The following is a 27,930-nucleotide window of genomic DNA, read 5'->3' on the forward strand; positions in this document are numbered from 1 at the left end:
GGTTTTTTTTTTAAAGTGAGCTCCATTCATTGCGCGGGATGTTTGCACACGTGGGACAGCTTCAGTGAGTGGCAAAATTTTCCGTTAGAAATGTGGTAATCACTGCTTTTTAGGGCTCTTTTTAAATTATTGTTGGTTAGATTTTAGTAATTAAATAAAGTACAATTATGCTTTATTATTTGCTTTTTTTAAAAAATAATCCAGAAATAGATTCACTAACTCCGATTAGTGAAAACAACAGATGGAAAATCTCGAGAAAAACTGCACCGTAATCATGACCGTAATGCAGCAAATTTGTAGCATTTCAAAATGACGAATGTCATTAGAGTGGCGTATCGGACAAATCCCAACTAGCGCGTATACCACAGACGTTTATGGGCCACCCATGGCTTTATGAGGGTGTGGTTGCCGCTGAATATAGCACTTTTGGCGGGAGATTCGCGCTGAATTTGGCTGATCACAATGGCTTGCTGTGATGACTGGACGACAGATATCATTCATCTAGCGTATCGAGCGGTTCCGCGCCAAGCTTGCTTCGATCGTTATCGGTTCAACTCTTCTCTCTCTCTCGATCTGGCTAGTATGCTGATTTTGCGCGGGGTTTCGTCGCGATTTTAGATAACTGAGGTGTTAATTTTTTGAAATCACAGTTTTTTCGGCAATGTTGACCAATGGATATTCGGCCTTCCAGCTGTGCAGTTTGTTTCTGGTAAGTTTATGTTCGTCAGCAGAGTGGAAGAATGACTTTCAAAATTTATTAGTTGGTTATTTTGCTGTAAAATTGAAACGATTACGATTAAGGTGCCAACAGGATCAAGGTATGTGAAATTTTGCTTGTATCCGATGAAGGATATCGAAGAGAAAATCAAACGCCTCAACAAAACAGAAAAAAAGCTTTTTTGACAATATTTGTTTCAATGGTGATTGTTTTTGCCTTCCTCACCTTACTGAGGAAAGGCTATAAAATCACTCGAAAAATGAACTTCTTAATTTGACCTCGTAGACCCACCTTCACGTATACCTATCGACTCAGAATCAAATTCTGAGCAAATGTCTGTGTGTGTGTGTGTGTGTAGGGATGTGGGTCTGTGCACCAAAAAATATGCACTCGATTATCTCAGCACTGGCTTAACCGATTTGGACCGTTTTGGTCTCATTCGATTCGTCTTGGGGTCCCATAAGTCCCTATTGAAAATTATGAAGTTTAGTAAAGTACTTCAAAAGTTATGCTAAAAATACGATTTTGGCGTATGTCCGGAAGATTGTAAAAAGGGTGGTTTTTGTAAGAAACCCTGTCATGTTATACATTTTCAGAAAGGTATTAAAAAGACCTTTCCAATGAGCCTAAAACATCAAGGATCTGACAATCCTATCAAAAGTTATTAGCACTTAAGTGTTATTTATACACTTTTTGGAGGCCGGATCTCAGATATTTCAATGACAATGATGTCCGGGTCCATCATGCGACCCATCGTTAGTTAGATAATCGAAAGTCCTTTCAAATGAGCCTGAAACATCAAGGATCTGACAATCCTATCAAAAGTTATTGACACTTAAGTGTTATTTATACACTTTTTGGAGGCCGGATCTCAGATATTTCAATGACAATGATGTCCGGGTCCATCATGCGACCCATCGTTAGTTAGATAATCGAAAGACCTTTCAAATGAGCCTAAAACATCAAGGATCTGACAATCCTATCAAAAGTTATTGGCACTTAAGTGTTATTTATACACCTTTTGGAGGCCGGATCTCAGAAATTTCAGTAAAATGATGTCCGGGTCTATCATGCGACCCATCGTTAGTTAGATAATCGAAATACCTTTCAAATGAGCCTAAAACATCAAGGATCTGACAACCCTATTAAAAGTTATTGGCACTTAAGTGTTATTTATACACTTTTTGGAGGCCGGATCTCAGATATTTCAGTAAAAATGATGTCCGGGTCTATCATGCGACCCATAGTTAGTTAGATAATCGAAAGACCTTTCAAATGAGCCTAAAACATCAAGGATCTGACAATCCTATCAAAAGTTATTGGCACTTAAGTGTTATTTATACACTTTTTGGAGGCCGGATCTCAGATATTTCAGTAAAAATGACGTCCGGGTCTATCATGCGACCCATCGTTAGTTAGATAATCGAAAGACCTTTCAAATGAGCCTAAAACATCAAGGATCTGACAACCCTATTAAAAGTTATTGGCACTTAAGTGTTATTTATACACTTTTAGAGGTTTGATTTCAGATATTGTGATAAAAATATTGTCTGAATCTTCCATGCGAACTATCGTTGGATAGGTTTTTTTATCAGACCTTGCCGATGAGCCAGAAATATTGATGGTCTGCGAACCATATCAAAAGAAATGAGTAATAAAGTTGATTTGTTAAAGATGTTAAGGGGGAATGTTGCTATTTTTACTGAATGTATTGACTTTATGAATATGAGGAAGGCACCAACCACCTAAAGGTGGATTAAGTAACGTTTTTTTTTTAATTTTTATAATTTCAGAATTTTAAAATTTATTGAAAGTTTTAAGTGTTTTTGTATTATTTTGATATTGTAGATAGAATTAATTTAGCTTCTTCATTCCTAAAAGCATCAACAAAATTTTAACAAGTTGTTTGAAAAACAGCATTTAGTATTACAAAAAAAAAATATTAAAAAAACTGATTGTTTTTCTCACAGTAAACCTTTTCTTTAAATTTCTACAATTTTACTCGAGGCGATCATAAAATCTCTCAAGATATAGATTATTATTTATTTACATTCCATCAGCATAAGGTTGACACTGGCTCCACGGGGTGAGATTGGGTCATACAAATTTCTGAAAATTTGTATGCCAAATCTCACTTCCTAGATCCAATATCACCCCTACTAACGGTGCTTATAAATTGTATTGACGGTGTAACAAACAATAATCCAAAGGTCGTCAGTTCGAATCACGGGGTGGATGGAAGCTTAGGTGTAAAAGAGGTTTGCAATTGCCTCCACAATCAAGCCTTCGGACACCTAGTTTCGAGTAGGAATCTCGCCAAGGCAATGCTGTAGAGCGAATAATTTGATTTGATTGAAATACTTTTTAGTATCGCTTTTGTTAATTAAAGTTTCAAGTTGGTAAAATTGCTTGAAAATAATTAAGGCAAGTTACCTGTAATGGAATAATATAAAAATATGACGTTTTACTAGAAAATTATTGATTTTTGCAGAGTGTTCCTCAGCTGTTTTACTGTTCCTGCTAAGTGCGTTTACAACAAGACAGTTAATATCTCGGGCTGTAGACGTAATATCGATCTCATATTTTGGTCAATGTTAGAACACATTAGAGCTCATTAAAACATGCTGATGAAAAAAATACAAACATCGCTGAATGTTAAAAACCACGAGTGTCTCTCCCTACAGTCTAGCTTAAGTTCTTTTTCAAAGGTCTTTTGCACTATGAGCTTCCTTATCTAGTCAGACTCGATTATCCAAAGATTCGAAAGTTTGTGAGGTAAATTTGATGTTTTTTTCAATGAGAACAAACGATTTTTTTGAAATTTTTATCTTATCTAGGAATTTTTTTTTTCAAACTGTGATTTTTACCTCCGAATTGGTTTCGTTGATTATTTTCAGTCATTTTTGAAGAAAACATAGAAGTTGTTGTGAACAAAGACCACAAGTTTAAGTTTTATTTCAGGACCCCGTTGGTGATATTACTGTTCACAACGATAATGCTTATTTTTCTGAGTACAATGACCCTTTAAACAACCCTAAACGATTTAAAATGGATTTTAATGTTTAAATTAATTTTAAAAATTACCTTCGCGGTTTGTTTAGCTTTCAAATGAAAATTGTAGAGCGTCCAATTTCCCGTCCCGGGATTTCACGAAAAAAAATATTTCCCGTTTGTAAATTTGTAAATTTTCCGGGAATTCCCGAAATTCAAGCGGAAGTACAGTCATCCCTCATATTCGGAACAGTTTACAGATCTGCCAATGTTCAACAAATCATAGAAAATCGGTAATTGAACATAATGATTTGCTTTTTCCTTTTTCCTGTGAAAGCTATTCTTGCGATCTTTCGATTGATGTATAGACCGGCTGTCCATTTTTACGTTTTATATCAAGTTTTTAAAGAAAAACATTGACTCTTGAAATCCACAAATTCGGAACACTTTTTTCTTACGTTTTATTTCCTCTCCAGGAGTACATATTTTTTAACAAAAAATGACTTCTCACTCATAAAACAATAAAACTCAAGCTTAGTGATGTTTTAAACATGGTCTGATAACTTTTTTTGTGAAAATATCAATTAAATTCAGGTGTTCCACAATTGTGGGAGGCACAATAACATCCCACAATTATGGAACAGGCAATTTGGAGGCACTGTTTTGCTGCTTTGGATAAAATAGTCTTGAAATGAGGTTTTTGTTCAAAAAGTACTATTTTTACAAGTGAAATAGCAAGAGAATGTCCAAAAAAAGGTCCTAAAAATAGCAGGAACGACTGAAAAGTTGCATTTTGCATCCTATTGACAAATTACCGTAAAACGGGGTGACTTTGATAGCCGGGGTGACTTTGATAGGTTTGCGATTTTTACGTAAAATGAAGAGTACTGTTAAAATACGTAAGGAATGGTTCAGAAACATACTGACCGTGGTAGAGAAGTGTTCGAAGTACCTCAACAAGAACTTTTCATAAAATTTTGACAAGTTTAAAAAGTTAGTTAAGTATAGTTAAGAAAATGTTGATGAAAGTCATTATTTTAAACTTCTCAAAGTGTCATGATTTTCTCAATAAACATGATTTTTAATCGGAAAACGTAATGCATTTTCGGATTCTTTGGACAATTTTCCACTAGGAGAGGGTTAAATAAAATTGTAAATAATATATAATATTTTGTTTTTGAAACACAATTTAAAAAAATCACCAACTTTATAGGCAATTTCAGTTGAACAAATTTCATGTAAAATGTGAAAATCTGTGATTCGTGCTTGAAATTCAGTATAAAATGCAATATAAATCGATAATTTTATAAACAAAACAAGTTTTAACAAATTTCAGGCAAAATTCCGACTTTTTAACAATTTTACCTAAAATTTATATGTATTTTGCTAAAAAGCTTATACACTTAGTTAACTAAATATAAACATTGATTTTTTTTTTCTTAAAACTATATCAGCTACTTTAGTGATAGTACATTTAGCGTACAAATAAAGTTTGAACATCTTAAATATGATTATAACAAGAAAAACTATGACTATCAAAGTCACCCCGGAATTAAAACTAAATTTTTTTAACGTAGCTATTTTTCTAAACATTATTGAAAAAACTTTTTTTCTGAAATAGTGCATGGACTTTGTGTGGCCTACCCCAGTACATGTTTTAAAAATAATAATCTTGAGAAAAACCTTACCTGTTCGAAAATATTCCAAAAACAAATTGAAATCCTATCAAAGTCACCCCGGTTTACGGTACCACAAAAGTGTTCCGAATTTGTGGGTGTTTCGAATATATGGGATGACTTGATACATTTTCTTAAATTTTTGGAACTTCTTTTTGAAAATGCTCTGAAAAAATAATAAATAACAAACTCAACATGATTTTGTTCAATTAAATGTATTGTTTGGTTTATATATAAATAATCAGATTATCAGAAATTATGATATCACAATTATTTCTGATAATATTAATTTTCAATGCAACTATTCCCATAGATCTTGCTTAATAAGTATTAAATTATTACAATTAGGTAATTTTTTAATAGATTGATGTTATTTCATCAAAAAAAATGTTAACTCCAAATTAAAATTGAGATTTTTTTACATTTTTGGTTACCATGATCAAATGAGACGAAAATCGAATTTGTGTAAAAAGAATTAATTCAATTGGTTGAATACCTAGTACTAAAGAAATTACAATTTGAAGTAAAAGAATTATGGAGCACTGGTGCAACTACCGGTGTTAGAGGGTTAAATGTGAAAAATAAAAGACTTTTTGTGGAATGATGTTAATCAATCGTATAATTTAAATCATGTTGCATAATAATACAAAAAAAAATCATTGAAAAATTACTTTCTATTGTTTGTTCTCGAAAAATTCAAAAATATATTCAAAGCTTTCTTCAAATATTTGAAAACATTCGGTTGTTTGGAGTAAAACCAACACTAAAAAGCTTTACCATTTAATTTCTTCATGTTATGATTGTGGATTATGGATTAATTTTACTCACAGTTTTGATAAAAAATATTTCTCATAAAAAAATACCAAAATACATTTTCTTGTAGTCGAATGATTTTTTACATGCAGTCAAGCTGCTAAATGATCTTAACACTTATTTAAACCATTAATGTTGATGTCCTATACAATTTTTTGCATAATATTAATTAAAACCAAGATCATAACAATTTTCAATAAATTTAAAATTTTCCGGGAATTCCCGGGAAATTGGCTGAAAATTTCCCGTTTCCCGGGAAATTAGTAACCCCGGGAAATTGGACGCTCTAGAAAATGGTGATCAGAAATGGGTTTTAAACGTGTTTTTACCGTTGTACATAAAATTTTTCATTGGGCTATACTACCCATGTTTGCATAAATATCTTATAAAAGCATTTTTATTTTGAGGGCTGCATACGCAGTTTTATAAGGACTTTTGAATTTTACCTTCATTGTGTATTAAGTGTCTAGACTGAAGGGCTTTAGTTTTGATAAGATAGTATACGAAAGGGCAGCAAACAATCATGAAAGGGCTGTTTGTGAGGTGCAACCATGTCGTGATATTGAATAAATCCACCCAAAGCTAGAGTACAGTTCAAGCGCGAATACGTTAAGATCACTCCAAAACCTACCATGATGAAAAAAGTCTTGAGTTATTATGCTTAATTTGTTTGTATTTCCTTTTTTTCTTAAATGGTTTAAAGTTGATTGTTGATACGGGACCACCATAGACCACGTGGACATTTTTTTACTTCATACTCACTAAGCAAAAAAAAAATCGCTTCAACCTACAAACTTTATCCCTTCCACCAACCATAACAAAACTTCTTCAATTTGCAAAATGTATTTATTTTATTAAAACAGTGCTTTGTGCTCTGTGCAAATGAATTGTATAAATATTATTGTACAAATATTGAATCAATTATTCAAGTCCTTTGTATGATACACCAAAGTTGATAAAAGACTTTCTTTCCAAGTACCTAGAAAAATCTGCAGGTGGTCTTTGGTACACATTGAACAGAGTGCCACTTAAGTGGCTGTGAAAGTGCAAAATTACCCAGTCAAGTGTTTTATCGTACTTCAATGTGTACAGAATGATTAGTCCCACCAAATGATTCTGGCCCGTCAAAACTGGAACAAGCTTAGGTTCTCTCAAACTTAACGATATCGAACCGGAAATGCCTATAGAGAGAGGTGTGCTTCACGGCAACGTCGATTAATCTTTTGCCGCCGCAGTTCTAAACTGAAAAGTATCTTTTGCCCACGACATTTACTGCCGATCGCGATTTTGGGGACTTGCCTCTCACCATGGTAACACAGTTGGTTTCGAGCAAATCCAAATGAACTGAATGGTTAATGGAAAATATCGAGGGATGTGGGATTTCCCCAAAATTCTCTGTCGCATTCGGCTTTATTTGGATGCAATTTGAAGATCTTCTAAAAAAGATAAATGGGTTTTACCGGTATTTGTAAATTTTAAAATAACACATGAATTTGAAAGGTCATATCTTTATCCAGTGATTTACAGTGAGACTATCCTGGAAGTCCTCCCAATAATGCAAATAAAGGCATCAGTTTATTTTCAATCATTATGTCACATTGAATTGGGTCCTAAAATGAAGCTTAGATTGCTGATATTAATTTTTACAGCGATAAAGCTTATTTTTCTGAGTACATTGACCCTTTGTACGACCACAAAGAGTTTAAAATGGATTTTTAAATCAATTTTGAACAATTAACCTCGCGGTCCTTCTTGACAGAAAAGTTCCTACTTGACAGCTCGTTCCAAGGGGACCATAGTTGATCCATCGAAAAAAATTTGTCTTGTCATTATTTTTTTTTTCATTAAAATGATAAAAAGGGATCAGAAATGGTTTTTGATCGTGTTTTTTACCGTTGTACATACAAATTGACATATGGCTTTAGTACCCAATTTACCACAATAACAATTTTATACCCTGTGTGACTGGCTGGTTCATAGAGAACTACCACAGAGTCTTACTCTGTGGAACTACATATTTCTCTTTAGTTTTCAGCTTGATAACAAGGGAAAATTAGGTCAAAACTCTAATGAGCTTTCTTTAAGCGGTTACATACATGTATAAAATCACACAATTTCATATCACAGTTAAATTATGGCTATGACTTCAAATATAAAAGTTATAATTTACATACTTTTTTGGCTTGGTACAAAATCATCAAAATGTCGAGACCTTGGAGTTTCCGATTATTTAGAATATCTTCAAGCATGATTGGATTTTAGCATATCGACGTCGTCGTGTTATCTTGTCGCACTCGCCATTTCGACGTTCCAAGAAATAAGCGCGTTTTAATGTTGACCTTGAATAAACAAAAACGAAAGCACGCAATGTAAACAATAACAAACACATTTTGTTTGGCTGACCATTATGTGCATTGTACTGAAGTTTGGTTGAAGCTGGTTGCTGGAGTCCCGAGTTATAACCACAAATGTTTACGGTAGTCTAACTTGTACGTGCGTCAAACGCGTTCTGACCTGAAATCCCTTTGGCCAGTTGTCGCACTTACAGCAATTTTCCGGGAGTGACAAGATAGCACGACAAGATTGAAACTACTTTCATATGTAAAGTGACAAAAATGAACGGAGTTTTTTTCGGATTTCGTTGAATATCTCAGGATTGAAATCGAGTTTCGGCGATCTGTGAAGGTCAAAAGGCGAGGCACTGTGAGCTGCGCAAAATGGCGTTCTTAACTCAATTTGGCCCAAAATGCACGTACGACAAGTTAGCACGATGGCGACGATATAAGAAAGTTATAGAAATGTTTAAGACCAAGCACCAAAAAAAAATGCACTCGATACCTAGAGCATTTGTGACAAAGAGAAGGCACCTTCATGTGTACAATTCTCTGGGTAGGGCTCGTGCATAAACCACGTGACAAAATTGATTTGATTTTTTGGTAGTGACTCAAAATCAAACAAAATAATGATAAAACTTTGGAAGTTATTGGTTGAAAGTTAGAACTTCTATAGAGACACACCCACAAAAAGAACTCGTCAACCTGCTTGGCTTGCACGTTCGTGTTTGATCATTCACTTTGCACGTTTTACCATTTACTACACCATTTGTCAAAAATATTAACTTGTATTTATTTTGGAGTTCCAAGAAGAATAAGCATTAAAGGGTTAAGCTGGATGTTTTTCAGAGTGAAATATCCTTTTCAAAATTTTATTTAGATTTTTAAAATTCGATTACTGTTCATGTGATTCTGAAAATCCACAACCCTTTAAACATATTCAGCCAACGCTCGAATCAAATTTTGTACTAATTTTGTTGGATGGTGCTCCGTCTACGTCAGAGCCAGACTGGTTGTCTGGTCGCTCAGCTGCTGACGGGAAGTTATGACCGGGCTAGCTGATTTTTATTGTGGGTTTTAGTTTCACAAAGCACTTCCGACAGATTTGATGATAGTGATCAACGATACCTAACTGATTTTGGGAGATTAATATTTTTATGAATTATACAAATCTTTATAAAAGTTTATAGGGATCAAATAATGTCTAAAGTTACCACCGATGAACTAAACAGTATTTTGTCATCAACTCTAAAAATAACTACCGTGCAAATAAATCCTTACTCATGCACTGCAAATCAAACCATTTACGTTCATTCAGGAAAACGTGTTGCTCACAACAATTTTCACGTGGCGTCCAATGCTGTTAATTTTTGTAGATAGTGGAAAGTATACTCCTTGCTTTATTTGTTTCCCACAATGATGTCCCCTTCTAATGTATCGAAGCGATTGGCGACGTTGGTAGGGATGTTTAAAACGCATAGTTAAGTTTTTCTTCAAACTAGTTTGCATCGAATAAGGCATTTTTAGTAGGTATAATTACAGTTGAATAATTATAACAAAGTTAAAAAATTGGAGCAACCTGGAGCTCGGTACAATTGAAGGCTTGGCTTAGCATTTTTTGAAAAAATGTCCCCAACAAAAAATAAAGACGTAGTTGAGGGGTTGAGATTTCCATAAAAGTGTTCATGAATTCAAAGTTCGAAAAATTTCAAGGAGACCGGTAGAGAATCGAACCCCGGATCTTCCGCTAATCAATCTGGTTTGCTAAGGCCTCCACGGTATAATGAGTTAAGAAAGGCCAAAAGTCGAATTTCAATATTTTGTTGGTTTGAATAACAATGACCTACAAAAAAATAACAAAAAGTACTGCACAGGCTAATTCTCCATACAAACTTTGGAGAAAAAACCACTCGGTCCCGACAACCTATTTTTCAAAAATTCAAAATGCACGTGATTCTGGGGACCTCAAAGTTCATGCTTCCCCCCGAGTTGAGTCTGTGCAGCAAATTTGTTGGTAGGTGTAATCAATAATCCTAGCACATTGTTTTCTACTTTTGTTGTTATTTTCACCAAACGCATCAGAACTAGAGGGTGACGAGCGGGAATTCCCGGGAAAAATTTCCCGGGAAATCGACCATTTTTGGACCTCTCGATTCCCGGGAAATTCGGTCGAGACTCCCGGGAAATTTTATACTTATAAATATTCTTAACTTGTCAAAAATTCCAATAAATATAATTGAGAGAAGCCAAAAAAATTTGGACCCCAAAATTTATCTTGAATCATACATAGCAGTTACACCCCAGAAATGAAATATGAAGTTCGCTGTATCAAGGTAATTTCCTTTCTTGTATCAATAGGGTAGAGTAGTCATCAATGAGACTCGGGGAACAATGATAAAATGGCTCTCACAAGTCGTAGTTTCAACCAATCAGGCTCATATTTGGGGGAAAGGTGTGTCTACTGGATACACCGTCTGCCATTATAGTGGCTTTGGTTATGGAAGCTCCCTTGAAAAGTTATTCATAAATGTTTGATTCTGGGGCGTAAAAGTAAATTATGGACAAAAATTACTTTTTCGCTCGTAGGCTGCCATTAACACCAAAACTAATATTTTTTCAAATTTCTTTCGACGTTCCATAGGAATTGAGTTGGGCTACAATGTCCTTTCATTAGGTTTGGCCAAAATTTAGAATATACCCAGTATCCAGGACTGTCTCATTGTTCCCCACTCATTTCAGCTCATGGGTAACAATGAGACACTTTGATTTTTCTTCATTAAACTTTTCAAAATCTATGGAAATCTTTTAAAACATGAATTAAAAGTGATTTTTTGCATATTTATTGAGTTTTAACTTCATTTAACCAAAAATACAAAGTTATTTGGCATAAATATACGAATTTTACAAAATTTAAATAATTTTTAGTATAACTTTTGTTAATTACAGTTTCATGTTGGCAAAATGTTCAAGGCAAGTTACCTGTAATGGAACAATACAAAAACATGATTTTTTACTAGAAAAATCTTGATTTTCGTAGTGTGTCTCATTGTTCCCCAGCTGTCTCATTGTTCCTGCCAAGTGCGTCTACAATGAGACAGTTGAATAACTCTGGCTGTACATGTCGGATCTATCTCATATTTTGGTCAATGTTAGAACACATTAAAAGAAAGAAAATGCAACAAAAGCTCATTAAAACATGCTGATGAAAAAATGAGAAAAATCTTTGAAAGTTGAAAACCAAAAGTGTCTCATTGATGACTAGGGTACCCTAAGTCATTTTGTGTTTCATGACAACCTCAATATTCAATTATATTTTAGAAAAACAATTGTGAACATCCGGGTTTTCCTGATAACTGTAAATATTTCTTCAATTAATATTTACAGTTAACCTTAAAAAGGAAAAAAGGTTTAAATTGTTGTTTTTAATTATCTCGATACTGGGAAATTATATATTAGCTATTTGTTTTTAATTCTCAAAAATCATGCTTGTGAAACTTTTAAAAAATAACTCAATGCGAATTCGTTAACATTTTAAACTAAAATTTTGAGTCAGAAAAAGCTCAAGAAACGATCTTGTATTTGCAGATTCAGAAAAAATCTAAAGGTAAATATAGTTCCTCAGATAAAGAGAATACTGAAGTTAACGTTTCTTAGAATAAGTATGAATTAAATGTAACTGAATTGAACGAAAAAAAAAAAACAATATTATTACATTGTCTTTTAAATTATTGTCACTGTTGGCATATAAAAAAAACTCCCGGGTCCCGGGAATTCCCGGGAAATAACCAAACTCAACTTTCGATTCCCGGGAAATTGAAAATCTCGAGAATCGTCACCCTCTAACAGAACCTAACTTAAGCGCCTTTCTAGTCTAAACTAATGCATCAATCTTTCATAAGCCTCCTGGGATGGTTGGGTCGATCACTCCCAAAATCCTTTTTTTTTTCATTGGACAGGCCTACTGCGTTAAGTTAACCCCAAGAATGATTCGTTACAGACAAATAAAAATCCAGATATTTGACTGTAAAATTGTAAACGGGAACCGTCAGCAAGGGTGACATTGTATAGTTCGGGTGATATAGCTATACAAATTTACATAAGTTTGTTTGACTCAATCGGTCTGGATAATTTAAAATGAAACGAAGTAATGCAAAATACAAATTATGTGGTTTATGTTGTACAGGGGACTCTCTCGTTGTCGCTATTGAAGGGAACGAGCAAAGGACCATCGAGAGCGGTTATACAGTCGACTCTCTGGTTGTCAATATCCAAGGGACCGTCGAGGAAGAGAATCATCAGTTTACAGAACGATGCAAAATGAAGACTCGATTGAAAATATGTTTTTCTTGGTATCCAGCTATGGGAGATAATCATGGCAACGTCCAGCAAACAAAAACAAACTAATGTCAAACACCCTTCAAAGCTTCGTTTCGCAAAGAAAAATGTCTATGCAAGCCATGAGATAGTGACAGTATTGACAACCGGAAGAGATTTTTAAAGCAAACGGAATCCAAGGGACCGTCGAGGAAGAGATCCTTCAAGCAAGAGAAAATATCGAGGAATAAAGCCGATCGAAGTATGCAGTTTGAAGGGACTGAAGAATTCATCGATAGATGGAGCAATATTGATATCGAGAAGATCGACAGCCAGAGAGTAGAATGTAAATCAATGCAATCTATTTGAAGGGACTGGCAAATAATTTAATAATAAATTATTTATTGACAGCTGTAGCAATATTGTTATCGAGAAGTTCGACACCCGGAGAGTCCACTGTATTAGGATGTAACAAAAATGACTATTTGGCGGACATTCAGGGGCTTGTATCGGTGAGCGAGGGGAACAACAGTAATCCATTGAGCTCTAATTGTGATGATTTCATGCCATTTTCATAGATGATATCCGATTAGACAGGATTTGACTGGTCGATAAGATTTAATAGATTGCATCGGATTTGATCGGATTTGATACGATAAAATTACGTTTGTCTTATTTATTTTTTAACGTGTACGACATTTTGACGTTTGACCTCATTGCCAAAATAAAGAATGCGAGGGAAAAGTTTGGACGGCCAGTTCTATCCAAGAAAAAGCGGTGTGAATCTGTCCGGAGCAGGAGGAAGGCGGTTGAGCCACGGAACATTCTCTCGGGTCGCGCGAGTCCAAGTGGGCGGCCAGCTCCACCCAAGAACAAGCGGTGTAAATTTGTCCGGAGCAGGAGAAAGGCGGTTGAGCCACGGAACATTCTCTTGGGTTGCGCAAGTGTGGACAGCTCCGCCCAAGAACAGGTGGTGTGAATCCGTCCGGAGCAGGAGGTTGAGCCACGAAACAGTCTCTCGGTGGCAGGCAGGACGCGACGACGATTTCCGCCCAGTTCTCTCTGTGTAAGTTTGTTTGGATTTGATTCAAGAACCCTAAGCAATGATTTTTTTTTGCAGGATTGCGTGAGAAAGCCGTGTGAATCCGCCCGGAAGCTGTAAGCCATAGAACATTCTCTCGGGTTGCGCGAGTGTGGCACGAGTGTGATTCAAGAACCCTAAGCTTAGCCGTTGGTGATTTTTTTCTGGATGCAGATCGTCGGAGATCGTAGTACGGAAAGTTGCACATCGATCCACTGTGGAATGGACAATTTCTGGAAAGAAATTTCGCAAGTCTGCGGTCCTGTTTCGTCAAGGATACGGCTAATCCTTGAAGAAGTAGGCTACATACACTCTGGATTAGCTCATTTAGAAGAAGCTGAAATCGCAGAAATCGAGAACGCCGTGCGGTCTTTCCTTTTCTTTCTTTTAATTAAGTTCGATAATTCATTCTTAGCAACTAAAGTGTACCAGTTTACATACTTAAGTGGGAAGCGGAAAGCATATTCTGGACTGACGGCCCCGATCGAGGCACCTGAAGGCGTTGAGAGGAAAGGAATTGGACTCAGAGGAAACTTTTTTGATTTGATCTGCACAGAAGGTGAATACCGGTTGAAAATGGTTGAGAAAAGTGAAAAAATGTGCGTAGAAATTGAAAAATATGTATCTCATCTGGAAAAACCAAACTTCACCTCACAAGGATTTGTTATCTACTCTGGAAGATCCGCTGATAACCTTAGTTCGAAGATTGTTTAGATAGAAGCACTAAACACTAACAAATACATACATAAAATATATACACAAACAACACATTAAACTGTTCTTTTTATTATTCCCATCTCACTTTATGGCTCTTCTGCTGCTATGGTCTTTTTTTAATACTCCTCTATTTTCCTCATCCTCTCGGATTACTGCTGCTTTGGGAAGCTTTGAGAGTACTTAAGCAAATGGAATTATGTTTTGCTTTTGGCAAAATTATCACCATAGCATTCTTTTAGAACAGATTCATGGGTGAATCTTTCCTAAGTTAAAAGTTAAAAAAAAATGACTATTTTGGTCAATACAATTGATGACCTCAACTCAAGAGTTTTTTTAAAGGTCCTATAATCTATTGTCTTTCATATGTTTATAGGTCCTTTAAAAAAAACTATAGAACTGTTTTGTAAATCGTTTTATGTTTTCGTTTTATGTTTTTTGCAAGTGAAGTCAACGCGGTAAAAGTTTTACAAACATCCGGTAGCGACCATGAGTTGCAAATTTTGCAGTTTCCTAGGATCAACAATCGGTTCGTTTGTCCAGCGTGACTCGAACCGCAATGTTTTCGAGTTCCCAACCAGCCGGAACCAATTACGCAAAAGTCTTGCAGGTTCCCAGAGATTGACATCCCTACACACAGAACCCGCTAACACTCAACATAGCCACAGTTCTCGCGTCGTCCAGTTACCTATATAGCACCGAGAAAGTCTTCCAAGTGTTTCAGTTCCTCGCCAGAATTCTGTCGCGAAACGCGCGAAACTTGGCCGTTTGCCGCGCGTGGGTTGCGCCACCTCACCTCTGTGAACGAGTCCCGCGAGTTTTATCGCGCGCGCGCGTTTTGCGAAGAGTACAGTTAAGCACGCGCCCTCCCGGTAATAAGCGAGTGCCTTATCGAAGAGTTGTGATTTTTTTTCCGTTTGAATTGTAAAACTTGGTGAAGATGAGCTCTGGAGGTAGAGGCATCGGACTAAGCTAGGGTAGTTTACACATGTTGAAGTTATCAGCTATCGGGAGCGTCAACTCGCGCGCGTTTGGCAATCGGGTGCTTGGAATCAGACAGTTGGTAGCTGCACGTTGACCCTAGAGGCCGTTAAGTGTTCGCAGGCCGGCTTGCGGGACTGTTTTGGGACGGTTTGTTTGTTTGGATATCAGACACCTGCGATTTCGTCTGGCGGAAAAAAAGTGTCCACCGCTTCATCGCGTACAATGCTGGTAATTATAGAACCTTTTTGTTTTTGACAAAGTTGGTGGAGCTTCAGTTACCAGAAGGCTTTGTTTTGGTTTCGAGCGCGAAGTCGACCTTAAGTCTGTTGGAGAGTTGGTCGGACAAGTGCTGAACACGTGTAGCTTATCAACTTACCTGTTGTAGCAATAGCAGACCGTCTGCTGAAACCCGTTTGACCGATATACCAAGTGTGAAAGTGCGACTTTTTCCTGTAGTGCTCTACCGTAATCAGTCGGAGGGAAATGCCAGACTCCCCCCAGTGTTGGACTCTAGGAAGAGTGATGAGATTTATCAGTTCCGCGGAACTGGATGTCACCTGGTGGCCGGAATGATTGGCGGGTGCATTGTTCGGAACTTGAGTGTTACGGTGAATTTTGAGTAGCCCCAGCAGTAATCAATAACTTTAGTGTCTAGTGCGCGATATACATTCTACCTGGCTGTGCTAAATCATTTGTGTCGCGATGTTGTGAGACATTGATTTGTTTTAAAGAATTTGAAGAATCGATGGCACGACATGGCACTATGAACTACTTTTGAACTTTTTCCTAGACATTCTTTAACACAAAATCCACAATTTCCTAAAGTTGCTATTTTTACTCTATTTTCAATCTTACCACAACGTCCAAGGCGGGAATTGTACCCATTACCATTTAATTGTAAAGCGTTCTCCATTACCTAATAATCACAAAAGTAGCGTTTTTTCTTCAATTTTGTTTTCATTGACCACAGAAATAATCTTAAGCTGACTGCCTTCAAACAGCTATTTTAGGCAAATTAGCTCAGTTTTTTTTCTTCTTCTGCTAATAAATAAGCAGATGACAAAATTTACTGGCGTTTGGCTCGTTTCCAGCGTATTGATAGCGCTCTTTGACTACAAAAATAAGATAGCCACGGTGGTTGCATATTAAAATGGGAAGCAAGGCGCAAATTAATTTGAATTCGGCAAACCGACGTAGAGGGGATCGATTGCTAGCAGGATATATGAAAATCTCGATGGACCATCGTGATTTTTTTTTGACGAGTTGAGTCATTTCACCTGTAGAATCAATGTTGCTGATCCGAGAGGTTAGGGAGTATTTGACCAATCTTTATAATAATTTGATTTTTCCGTCGATTACTATTAAACAGTCGATCTTTGCTATTTTTTTTGATTTATTGTTAAATCCACCGAAACAACAAAATTACCTGTAGCTTGTTGAAAAAACATGCAGTTAACGTTACTTCAGTTTAGTTACTAATTCAACTCCCACACTATATTACACAATTGCGTGCGGCGGCAAACATTCTTGCAAATTAGATAACTTATTTGAATTATGTATAGTAGTCCAGTGCACAGAGAACGCGCCAAGCACGTTTCACTCTGTCAGCATTTTCACAGACATCGAAACGGAGAAGAGAGCAGAGTTGTGCGGTTTAGTTTGTTTTGTTGTCGTTCTGTTAACCAAGTGCATTTCTTTTGTGGCACGTGGGGGAGTCCCAAATTAATTTACTGATGCGAGGTTAATATTCATTCATGAGGAATATATGATTTTTTTAACGATTTTACCACTTATCATTAAAATTGTTGCGTAATGTAAGATTTATTTGAGATGAGTAAAACATTTTAAAGAGGAAAGATTAAAGTTTTGTAACAATTGCCAAGTTCTGTATCTAAAACTTTTTGAACAAATTGCTCCACATACCGTCAGGAAGTAAATTTCTCCGGTAATTTGTTTCTATTTAGTCGGTCTCTGAATGCACCATACTTATTTGCGGTTGTGCTTTACTGGCGCATGTCGATGTTGGTTCATTTTAATGCAATGAAACTTTGTTGAAATGCTTTTGTTGCTTTACCAAATCGCATTTCTAGATCTTCAAAACCCTAATCCTGTATGTTTAGATAAAAAGATAAATATTAGAGTGCCAAATTTCCCTTAAAAAATCTAGAATTCTCGGGAAACAAATCTTTGTATCTGTCATTATGTCTAAGTTTACTTTTGTGCGATTTACTGCCGCTCTACGCATAATCGTCCCATGTTCAAAAAAGTGCAACTGAGAAAACAGCGATTGAAATTTTTCGACCGATTTCTGCGTGTCTACGCATAATTGTCCCTATTCGGTTCCTATTCGCCCTATGTGTCCCTAATCGCCCCATTTAGCAGTTTATCACTCTTATTTGTGATTCTCTTGCTATACAACAGGTAAATAAGACATAATGCTTCGTAAAACTAATGATTCCGTGTAAGGAGATACTTGTAGGGACAATTATGCGTAGAAGTTTAACGATGGGACAAATAGACTTGGTGTTGTTTTTAATGAGTTTCCGAACAAAGTACCAGATTTTTTGTGTTTTTCTCAAAGTACACATCAAACATACCGTTCTACAACGGTAGTTTAAAGATTAAAAAAAAAAATATCGGTGGCAACAAAGCACAACCACGATGACTAAGTGGGACGATGCCATTTAAGAGATGAGAGCTAGATGGATTGAAATAGTACTCAAAACGCACTGTAAAATTCTCAAAATGATCAAAGTATCGTCTGAAAACTAATTTGAACTATCCTCATGATGGATTTGTTTTTAAACTATCGTATAAAATAAAAAAATGAGGATATTTCTTGCAAAAATATTTTATGGTTTTCATGAACATATTAAAGGTGCATTCTTTGAAACCATTCAAACCTTGTGAGCGAATTATGACTAATTAAAACAGGCGCATTCGGAATCACTTGACAGTTGTTCAATCCGACCTAGTCGTTCATTAGTTGCACTTCATAGAGCAGCTTTAAAATGGAGTTCTATCCACTTTTAAGAATGAGAAATCGAACTTTTTTTTTATTTAGTATAATTTCTCAGTCAAACAAATGGCTAATGAAAACAACAACTTCAATTTTTAGCTAATCAATGAGTAATACAATGGTGATACATGATAAAAATTATGTTGTTAAATCTAAATGATCAAACAAGAGTAAATTACTTTGGAAGAATATAAAAGAAGTTCCAAATATTTTGTATTCAGAATATTATTCTCATAACAGTTTCCAAAGAACTGCTTTTGTTTAAAATGTACGTTTTAAAACTTTTTCTCTTGAACCAGCTCATGTTTGAAAGAATAAAAGTATTGAATAACAAGAGATTTTTTTTTAAGAGATTGGAAAATCCAACAAAAAATATTACAGTCAAAGCAATAAGTTACATATGATGAAAGCACAGAAAGTTATTCTATTATTTAAAATTAGTGTTTTTAATACAACTATTTGAAGACATCTTTTTATTTTTAAGAATAGAAACACTTAAAAAATAAATTGGAACAAGGCATCATCCATAAAGTACGTCACGCTAAAATCAGCCAAAATTACCCCCTCCCCCTCCCCCCCTTTGTCGTCATTTTCCTATACTTATAACATGCCATGTCACACTTGCTCAGCCCCCTTCCCTCCTAGAGCGTGACATACCTTAAGGATGACGCCCAAGATTGAATTATTTTTAAAGAATAACATCGCATATTAATACAACAGAAAAAGTTATCACTATTTAAAAAAAAAATAATTAAATTACTTTAATAATTTTTCAACTTTAATTTTTTCTAAGAAAACTTTTAAAAGAACTACAACCTAACGTTTGAAAACCCGCAAAAAAATACAAAAAAAATGTATAAATTTACAAGAGGCATAAATACAAAAAAAAAAAAACAGAAATAAATTATTTTGAATGCATTTTTTTTTATTCCTTTCAGTTGATAATACTTTTCACAAAACTAGCTAAAGAGCTGCTCATGTTTGAAAGAATGGAAAACACACAAAGGGATAATATATTTTTAAGATTTTCCAATTTGTGTGGGTTTCATAAAAAAATCAAAGAATAAAAAAACTATTCAGTGATAGAGTAGAAAAGTTTTCCCAAATTCTATTGTCACAAGCATAAATTGTTTTTTTATGGATATAAAATTCTTAAGCTTAAATCTGACCTTGCATCAGAACTTTATCTTAAAATACTTTTAATTGAACTGGTCGTTTGATAAAAATAAATTATTTTCAATGACATTTTAATATCTGGAGTTTTTTTTCAAAAGGTCCTATAAACCAAATTTTTTAATACTCCTGACTCAAGGCGGTTCCAAAAACACCCAAAAAGCAAAAACTAGAAATTTGGTTTATTGAACCATTTAAAAAATAAAAATAAAAATAAATAAACAACGGAAAACTATCTTTGATCATGAGAATTTTACAAGATGTAGGACGGTACAAATAATGAACAAGAAAAGTAAATTATTACACTACTCGACAAAACAAAACTTGTGTCAAGGGATTGACGATATCTCATCCGTTCCTGAGAGAAAAGGCATCCCCGAATCCGATGCAATCGACAGAATTTGATTTTATGTCCACGCGGACTGATGCGAATCTGGTAAATTTTTTAACATAAAAAATCGAACAATTTAAAAAAACCATGCGTCTCCTCCCAATTATATGAGCCATCTACAAGAATATGGAAGCGCCTGGTGCATAGCCATTTCCTTTAAGCACAACGGAAACAACCAATACAAATGTATAAAAAGTTGTCAAGTTCTCGGGGGTCCACAGCTAGCATTTTTGTACGATTATAAAAATAAATATTAAAAGTTTAAAATTAATTTATTTAAAAACATATTTTTGATTTAATTGTTTACTAAAAATTTATGTATCTCAAAGGTCTATGGGTACTTCGGGATGTCCATGGTCATCCAAGGGCTGCCTGGAGTTAAGATCTACGAGTCTACCGCCGTAACAAGTAAGAGGTCGTCGGATTTTGACCCCGAATCTTGTGTGTATAGCATCAGTGCATATGGTAGACTACTGTATGAATGTGTTGGGATGTTCATGGTCATCCAAGGACTCCCTGGAGTTAAGATCTACGAGTCTACCACCGTAACAAGCAAAGGTCGTCGGATTTTGACCCCGAATCTTGTGTGTATAGCATCAGTGCATATGGTAGACTACTGTATGAATGTGTTGGGATGTTCATGGTCATCCAAGGACTCCCTGGAGTTAAGATCTACGAGTCTACCGCCGTAACAAGCAAGAGGTCGTCGGATTTTGACCCCGGATCTTGTGCGTATAGCATCAGTGCATATGGTAGACTACTATATGAATGTGTTGGGATGTCCATGGTCATCCAAGGACTCCCTGGAGTTAAGATCTACGAGTCTACCGCCGTAACAAGCAAAGGTCGTGAGATTTTGACCCCGGATCATGTGCGTATAGCATCAGTGGATATGGTAGACTACTATATGAATGTGTTGGGATGTTCATGGTCATCCAAGGACTCCCTGGAGTTAAGATCTACGAGTCTACCACCGTAACAAGCAAAGGTCGTGAGATTTTGACCCCGGATCATGTGCGTATAGCATCAGTGGATATGGTAGACTACTATATGAATGTGTTGGGATGTTCATGGTCATCCAAGGACTCCCTGGAGTTAAGATCTACGAGTCTACCACCGTAACAAGCAAGAGGTCGTCGGATTTTGACCCCGGATCATGTGCGTATAGCATCAGTGCATATGGTAGACTACTGTATGAATGTATTGGGATGTCCATGGTCATCCGAGGACTCCCTGGAGTTAAGATCTACGAGTCTACCGCCGTATCAAGCAAGAGGTCGTCTTATTTTGACCCCGGATCATGTGCGTATAGCATCAGTGGATATGGTAGACTACTATATGAATGTGTTGGGATGTTCATGGTCATCCAAGGACTCCCTGGAGTTAAGATCTACGAGTCTACCGCCGTAACAAGCAAGAGGTCGTCGGATTTTGACCCCGGATCATGTGCGTATAGCATCAGTGGATATGGTTGAATACTGTATGAATTTGTTGAGATGTTCATGGGCATCCGAGGACTCCCTGGAGTTAAGATCTACGAGTCTACCGCCGTAACAAGCAAGAGGTCGTCGGATTTTGACCCCGGATCATGTGCGTATAGCATCAGTGCATATGGTAGACTACTATATGAATGTGTTGGGATGTCCATGGTCATCCAAGGACTCCCTGGAGTTAAGATCTACGAGTCTACCGCCGTAACAAGCAAGAGGTCGTCGGATTTTGACCCCGGATCATTTGCGTATAGCATCAGTGCATATGGTAGACTACTATATGAATGTGTTGGGATGTCCATGGACATCCGAGGACTCTCTGGAGGCCAAACGGCGACCTATTGTTTGTTACGGCGGTATACTCGTAGACTCCAGGGACTCCTTGGATGACCATGGACATCCCAACACATTCATATAGTAGTCTACCATATGCACTGATGCTATACACACAAGATTCGGGGTCAAAATCCGACGACCTCTTGCTTGTTACGGCGGTAGACTCGTAGATCTTAACTCCAGGGACTTGGGTGACCATGGACATTCCAACACATTCATATAGTAGTCTACCATATGCACTGATGCTATACGCACATGATCCGGGGTCAAAATAAGACGACCTCTTGCTTGTTACGGCGGTAGACTCGTAGATCTTAACTCCAGGGAGTCCTTGGATGACCATGGACATCCCAACACATTCATATAGTAGTCTACCATATGAACTGATGCTATACGCACATGATCCGGGGTCAAAATCCGACGACCTCTTGCTTGTTACGGCGGTAGACTCGTAGATCTTAACTCCAGGGACTTGGGTGACCATGGACATTCCAACACATTCATATAGTAGTCTACCATATGCACTGATACTATACACACAAGATTCGGGGTCAAAATCCGACGACCTCTTGCTTGTTACGGCGGTAGACTCGTAGATCTTAACTCCAGGGACTTGGGTGACCATGGACATTCCAACACATTCATATAGTAGTCTACCCTATGCACTGATGCTATACGCACATGATCCGGGGTCAAAATCCGACGACCTCTTGCTTGTTACGGTGGTAGACTCGTAGATCTTAACTCCAGGGAGTCCTTGGATGACCATGAACATCCCAACACATTCATATAGTAGTCTACCATATCCACTGATGCTATACGCACATGATCCGGGGTCAAAATCCGACGACCTCTTGCTTGTTACGGCGGTAGACTCGTAGATCTTAACTCCAGGGAGTCCTTGGATGACCATGAACATCCCAACACATTCATACAGTAGTCTACCATATGCACTGACATTCGAACACATTCATATAGTAGTCTACCATATGCACTGATGCTATACGCACATGATCCGGGGTCAAAATCCGACGACCTCTTGCTTGTTACGGTGGTAGACTCGTAGATCTTAACTCCAGGGAGTCCTTGGATGACCATGAACATCCCAACACATTCATATAGTAGTCTACCATATCCACTGATGCTATACGCACATGATCCGGGGTCAAAATCCGACGACCTCTTGCTTGTTACGGCGGTAGACTCGTAGATCTTAACTCCAGGGACTTGGGTGACCATGGACATTCCAACACATTCATATAGTAGTCTACCATATGCACTGATGCTATACGCACATGATCCGGGGTCAAAATAAGACGACCTCTTGCTTGTTACGGCGGTAGACTCGTAGATCTTAACTCCAGGGAGTCCTTGGATGACCATGAACATCCCAACACATTCATATAGTAGTCTACCATATGAACTGATGCTATACGCACATGATCCGGGGTCAAAATCCGACGACCTCTTGCTTGTTACGGCGGTAGACTCGTAGATCTTAACTCCAGGACTCCTTGGATGACCATGGACATCCCAACACATTCATATAGTAGTCTACCATATGCACTGATACTATACACACAAGATTCGGGGTCAAAATCCGACGACCTCTTGCTTGTTACGGCGGTAGATTCGTAGATCTTAACTCCAGGGACTTGGGTGACCATGGACATTCCAACACATTCATATAGTAGTCTACCATATGCACTGATGCTATACGCACATGATCCGGGGTCAAAATCCGACGACCTCTTGCTTGTTACGGTGGTAGACTCGTAGATCTTAACTCCAGGGAGTCCTTGGATGACCATGAACATCCCAACACATTCATATAGTAGTCTACCATATCCACTGATGCTATACGCACATGATCCGGGGTCAAAATCTCACGACCTTTTGCTTGTTACGGCGGTAGACTCGTAGATCTTAACTCCAGGGAGTCCTTGGATGACCATGAACATCCCAACACATTCATACAGTAGTCTACCATATGCACTGACATTCCAACACATTCATATAGTAGTCTACCATATGCACTGATGCTATACGCACATGATCCGGGGTCAAAATCCGACGACCTCTTGCTTGTTACGGTGGTAGACTCGTAGATCTTAACTCCAGGGAGTCCTTGGATGACCATGAACATCCCAACACATTCATATAGTAGTCTACCATATCCACTGATGCTATACGCACATGATCCGGGGTCAAAATCCGACGACCTCTTGCTTGTTACGGCGGTAGACTCGTAGATCTTAACTCCAGGGACTTGGGTGACCATGGACATTCCAACACATTCATATAGTAGTCTACCATATGCACTGATGCTATACGCACATGATCCGGGGTCAAAATAAGACGACCTCTTGCTTGTTACGGCGGTAGACTCGTAGATCTTAACTCCAGGGAGTCCTTGGATGACCATGAACATCCCAACACATTCATATAGTAGTCTACCATATGAACTGATGCTATACGCACATGATCCGGGGTCAAAATCCGACGACCTCTTGCTTGTTACGGCGGTAGACTCGTAGATCTTAACTCCAGGACTCCTTGGATGACCATGGACATCCCAACACATTCATATAGTAGTCTACCATATGCACTGATACTATACACACAAGATTCGGGGTCAAAATCCGACGACCTCTTGCTTGTTACGGCGGTAGATTCGTAGATCTTAACTCCAGGGACTTGGGTGACCATGGACATTCCAACACATTCATATAGTAGTCTACCATATGCACTGATGCTATACGCACATGATCCGGGGTCAAAATCCGACGACCTCTTGCTTGTTACGGCGGTAGACTCGTAGATCTTAACTCCAGGACTCCTTGGATGACCATGGACATCCCAACACATTCATATAGTAGTCTACCATATGCACTGATACTATACACACAAGATTCGGGGTCAAAATCCGACGACCTTTTGCTTGTTACGGCGGTAGACTCGTAGATCTTAACTCCAGGGAGTCCTTGGATGACCATGAACATCCCAACACATTCATACAGTAGTCTACCATATGCACTGATGCTATACACACAAGATTCGGGGTCAAAATCCGACGACCTCTTACTTGTTACGGCGGTAGACTCGTAGATCTTAACTCCAGGCAGCCCTTGGATGACCATGGACATCCCGAAGTACCCATAGACCTTTGAGATACATAAATTTTTATTAAACAATTAAATCAAAAATATGTTTTTAAATAAATTAATTTTAAACTTTTAATATTTATTTTTATAATCGTACAAAAATGCTAGCTGTGGACCCCGAGAACTTGACAACTTTTTTATACATTTGTATTGGTTGTTTCCGTTGTGCTTAAAGGAAATGGCTATGCACCAGGCGCTTCCATATTCTTGTAGATGGCTCATATAATTGGGAGGAGACGCATGGTTTTTTTTAAATTGTTCGATTTTTTATGTTAAAAAATTTACCAGATTCGCATCAGTCCGCGTGGACATAAAATCAAATTCTGTCGATTGCATCGGATTCAGGGATGCCTTTTCTCTCAGGAACGGATGAGATATCGTCAATCCCTTGACACAAGTTTTGTTTTGTCGAGTAGTGTTATTTTTTCCGTATTCAGTATTGCTAACGGTTAAAAACTGATATCCGATCACCTTTGGTAATTGCTCAACTCAACTTTCAATTTCCCAGGCTGAAAACAACGTCATTTTCACTTTCCATTTCCTCTTCTCTGGTTTCCCTCCCATCCCAGCAGCGGCAGCTGGAGGAGCCGGCCGCGGTCAGCAATCTCTGGAACTATCTGGCCTTTGTGGCGTTCGTGGTGATCTCGGCGCTGATACCGATCCGCAAGCGACTATGCAGCCGGCGGGTGAAAACGAAGGAAGACTACGTGTTCGGAGCCGGTCACATTTCGACGCTGGCGATGATGCTGTCGATCGCCCGCGGGACGCTTGGGGTCATCTCGGTGCTGGGCTACCCGAGCGAGTTCTTCTACCGCGGGACGGCCATGTGGGAAACGCTGTACGGGATGATGACGGCCTACCCGATCGTGTGCTTCGTGTTTATTCCGGTCTATTTCGATCTGGGCATTACCTCGGTTTATCAGTATTTGGAGCTGAGGTGAATTTCGGACCGGCTATCAGCGATGGGGAGGTTCCCGGCAATTTGCTCTATTGGAGGTACTAATTTCCGACTCTTTGTTTATTCCTCACTAGATTCAACAGCCGCCTGGTGCGGTGTTTAGCCTCGGGAACCTACATCCTGCGTACGTTACTCAGCCTCGGGGTCACGATCTACACTCCGACGGTCGCCCTAAACACCATCATCGGCGTTCCGTACTGGGCGTCACTGCTGTGCATCACGTGTATCAGCATCTTTTTTAACGCGCTTGGTGGCATGAAAGCGGCCGTTGCGGCGGACGTCATCCAAAGCCTGAGTATGACCGCTATGCTTGTGGCCATAGTGATCTACTGCAGCGTCGAAAATGGCGGACTGGTGCGGCTGGTTGAAATTGGGGAAGAACATGGTAAGTTTGCACAACATTTATCTTGACTTTTTCCGTTAATATTTTTTTCCCTATTTCAGGACGCATGAACTTCTTCAATTTTGCCGCGGATCTGCATCTCCGAGTGACCACCACGTCTGCCTGGTTGGGTGAGCTGTTCATGTCGCTGAGTTTGCTCGGCTGTCAGCAAAACTTTGTTCAGCGTTACCTGAGCATGCCTAACTTTTCCAAGATCAAGCGAACCATGCTGATCAATATCCCGCTGGTGGCGGTTCTGTTTTCGCTACCCTGGTTCGTCGGAATCGGAATATTCACCGTGTATCGAAACTGTGATCCATTAAAAGTGGGACATATCGAAAAGATGGACCAGATTCTACCGTACTTTATGGTGGATTATTTCGCAAATATCCCCGGAGTTTGGGGACTCTTCGTTGGCACTCTGTTCAATGGAGCTCTGACGTTGAACATATCCAACATCAATTCACTGGCGACCGTCACTTGGGAAGACTTTTTATCGCTTGTACCGGGACTGAAGAAGAAAACCGACAGCTATCAACTAACTGTTATAAAATTCGTTGGAACCATCTACGCCGTACTGATCATGGGCATTGCATTCCTCGTAGGCCTTCTCTCCGGAGTTATAGAATCCTCAGTGCTAGTACTATCAGCCACATCAGGCCCTCTTCTTGGAGTCTTTATCCTCGCAATGTTCATCCCATTCGCCAACTGGAAAGGAGCCTCACTGGGAATGATCGTGTCCCACATCATAACCGTCTGGATCGTCGCCGGACGCCTGATGTACGTCGAAGTAAGCAACTCAATGCTGCCCACCTCAATCGACAGTTGTCCCGTCCAATACCCAGACACCACCAACGCCACGCTCTACCTCCACGAATTTCTCGCATCTCGGTCAGCATCCTCAGCCTTGACCGATGAATCGTTCCTATACTGGATATACTCCATCTCCTACATGTATTATGGAGTGTTCGGTACCATTCTAACCGTAGCCGTAGGAATAGTGTTTAGTCTAGCCACGTGGACCGACCTCGACGCGTACAATACGAAGATGTTGCATCCGGCAGTGCGATGGCTCCACTCGCGATCGCCCTTTGGGGGGAAGCGATTTGGGTCGTTTGAAGTGAGCAGTGGCAAAAAACCACCGACGTTGACCGTCGCCGTGGTCAGTTCGCAGGAGGGTGGTGTTCTGCCGGAGAAGGGCGCTGAGAAGAGTTGACAATGTTGTTAGGTTGTAAGCTGTAAATAGAATAAAATTACAATAATACACTTGAAAATACATTTTAAATTGAAAGAAAGTGCCATTTAAAAAAAATTATGTATGAGCTAATTCCAAGAAAACTTTCCAAATAATTGGTTATGTTTCTACTAACTCGTAATGAGCTTAAACCGTAAA

The 27,930-nt window shown here is 38.2% G+C and overlaps 1 protein-coding gene across 5 annotated transcripts; it reads left to right on the forward strand.

Moving 5' to 3' along the window:
• Positions 1–463: 463 nt before the first annotated feature.
• LOC6033682 (sodium-coupled monocarboxylate transporter 1) lies at positions 464–27,806 on the forward strand. Of its 5 annotated transcripts, none has more exons than XM_038248948.1 (4): positions 464–709; positions 25,770–26,134; positions 26,230–26,540; positions 26,600–27,806. In XM_038248948.1, exons 1-4 carry the CDS (start codon positions 662–664, stop codon positions 27,751–27,753), a joined length of 1,878 nt encoding a protein of 625 aa, XP_038104876.1. In that variant the 5' UTR covers positions 464–661; the 3' UTR covers positions 27,754–27,806. The 5 variants fall into 5 exon arrangements, with proteins under 5 accessions (XP_038104876.1, XP_038104875.1, XP_038104877.1 ...); XM_038248947.1 differs by having other exon boundaries at positions 465–709; positions 25,767–26,134; XM_038248949.1 differs by lacking the exon at positions 464–709 and adding an exon at positions 15,356–15,852 and having other exon boundaries at positions 25,749–26,134.
• The last annotated feature ends 124 nt before the right edge of the window (positions 27,807–27,930 follow it).

Source organism: Culex quinquefasciatus, chromosome 1 (genome assembly GCF_015732765.1).
Source record: "Culex quinquefasciatus strain JHB chromosome 1, VPISU_Cqui_1.0_pri_paternal, whole genome shotgun sequence".
In the NCBI taxonomy this organism is placed as follows: Eukaryota; Metazoa; Arthropoda; class Insecta; order Diptera; family Culicidae; genus Culex; species Culex quinquefasciatus.

Excerpts from the sequence above, each read along its gene's own strand:
- LOC6033682 (XM_038248947.1), top strand. The coding sequence starts at position 662 with ATGTTGACCAATGGATATTCGGCCTTCCAGCTGTGCAGTTTGTTTCTG. Across the intron at positions 26,135-26,229 it reads TATCAGTATTTGGAGCTGAG|ATTCAACAGCCGCCTGGTGC; the intron begins GTGAATTTCGGA and ends ATTCCTCACTAG. Across the intron at positions 26,541-26,599 it reads TGAAATTGGGGAAGAACATG|GACGCATGAACTTCTTCAAT; the intron begins GTAAGTTTGCAC and ends TCCCTATTTCAG.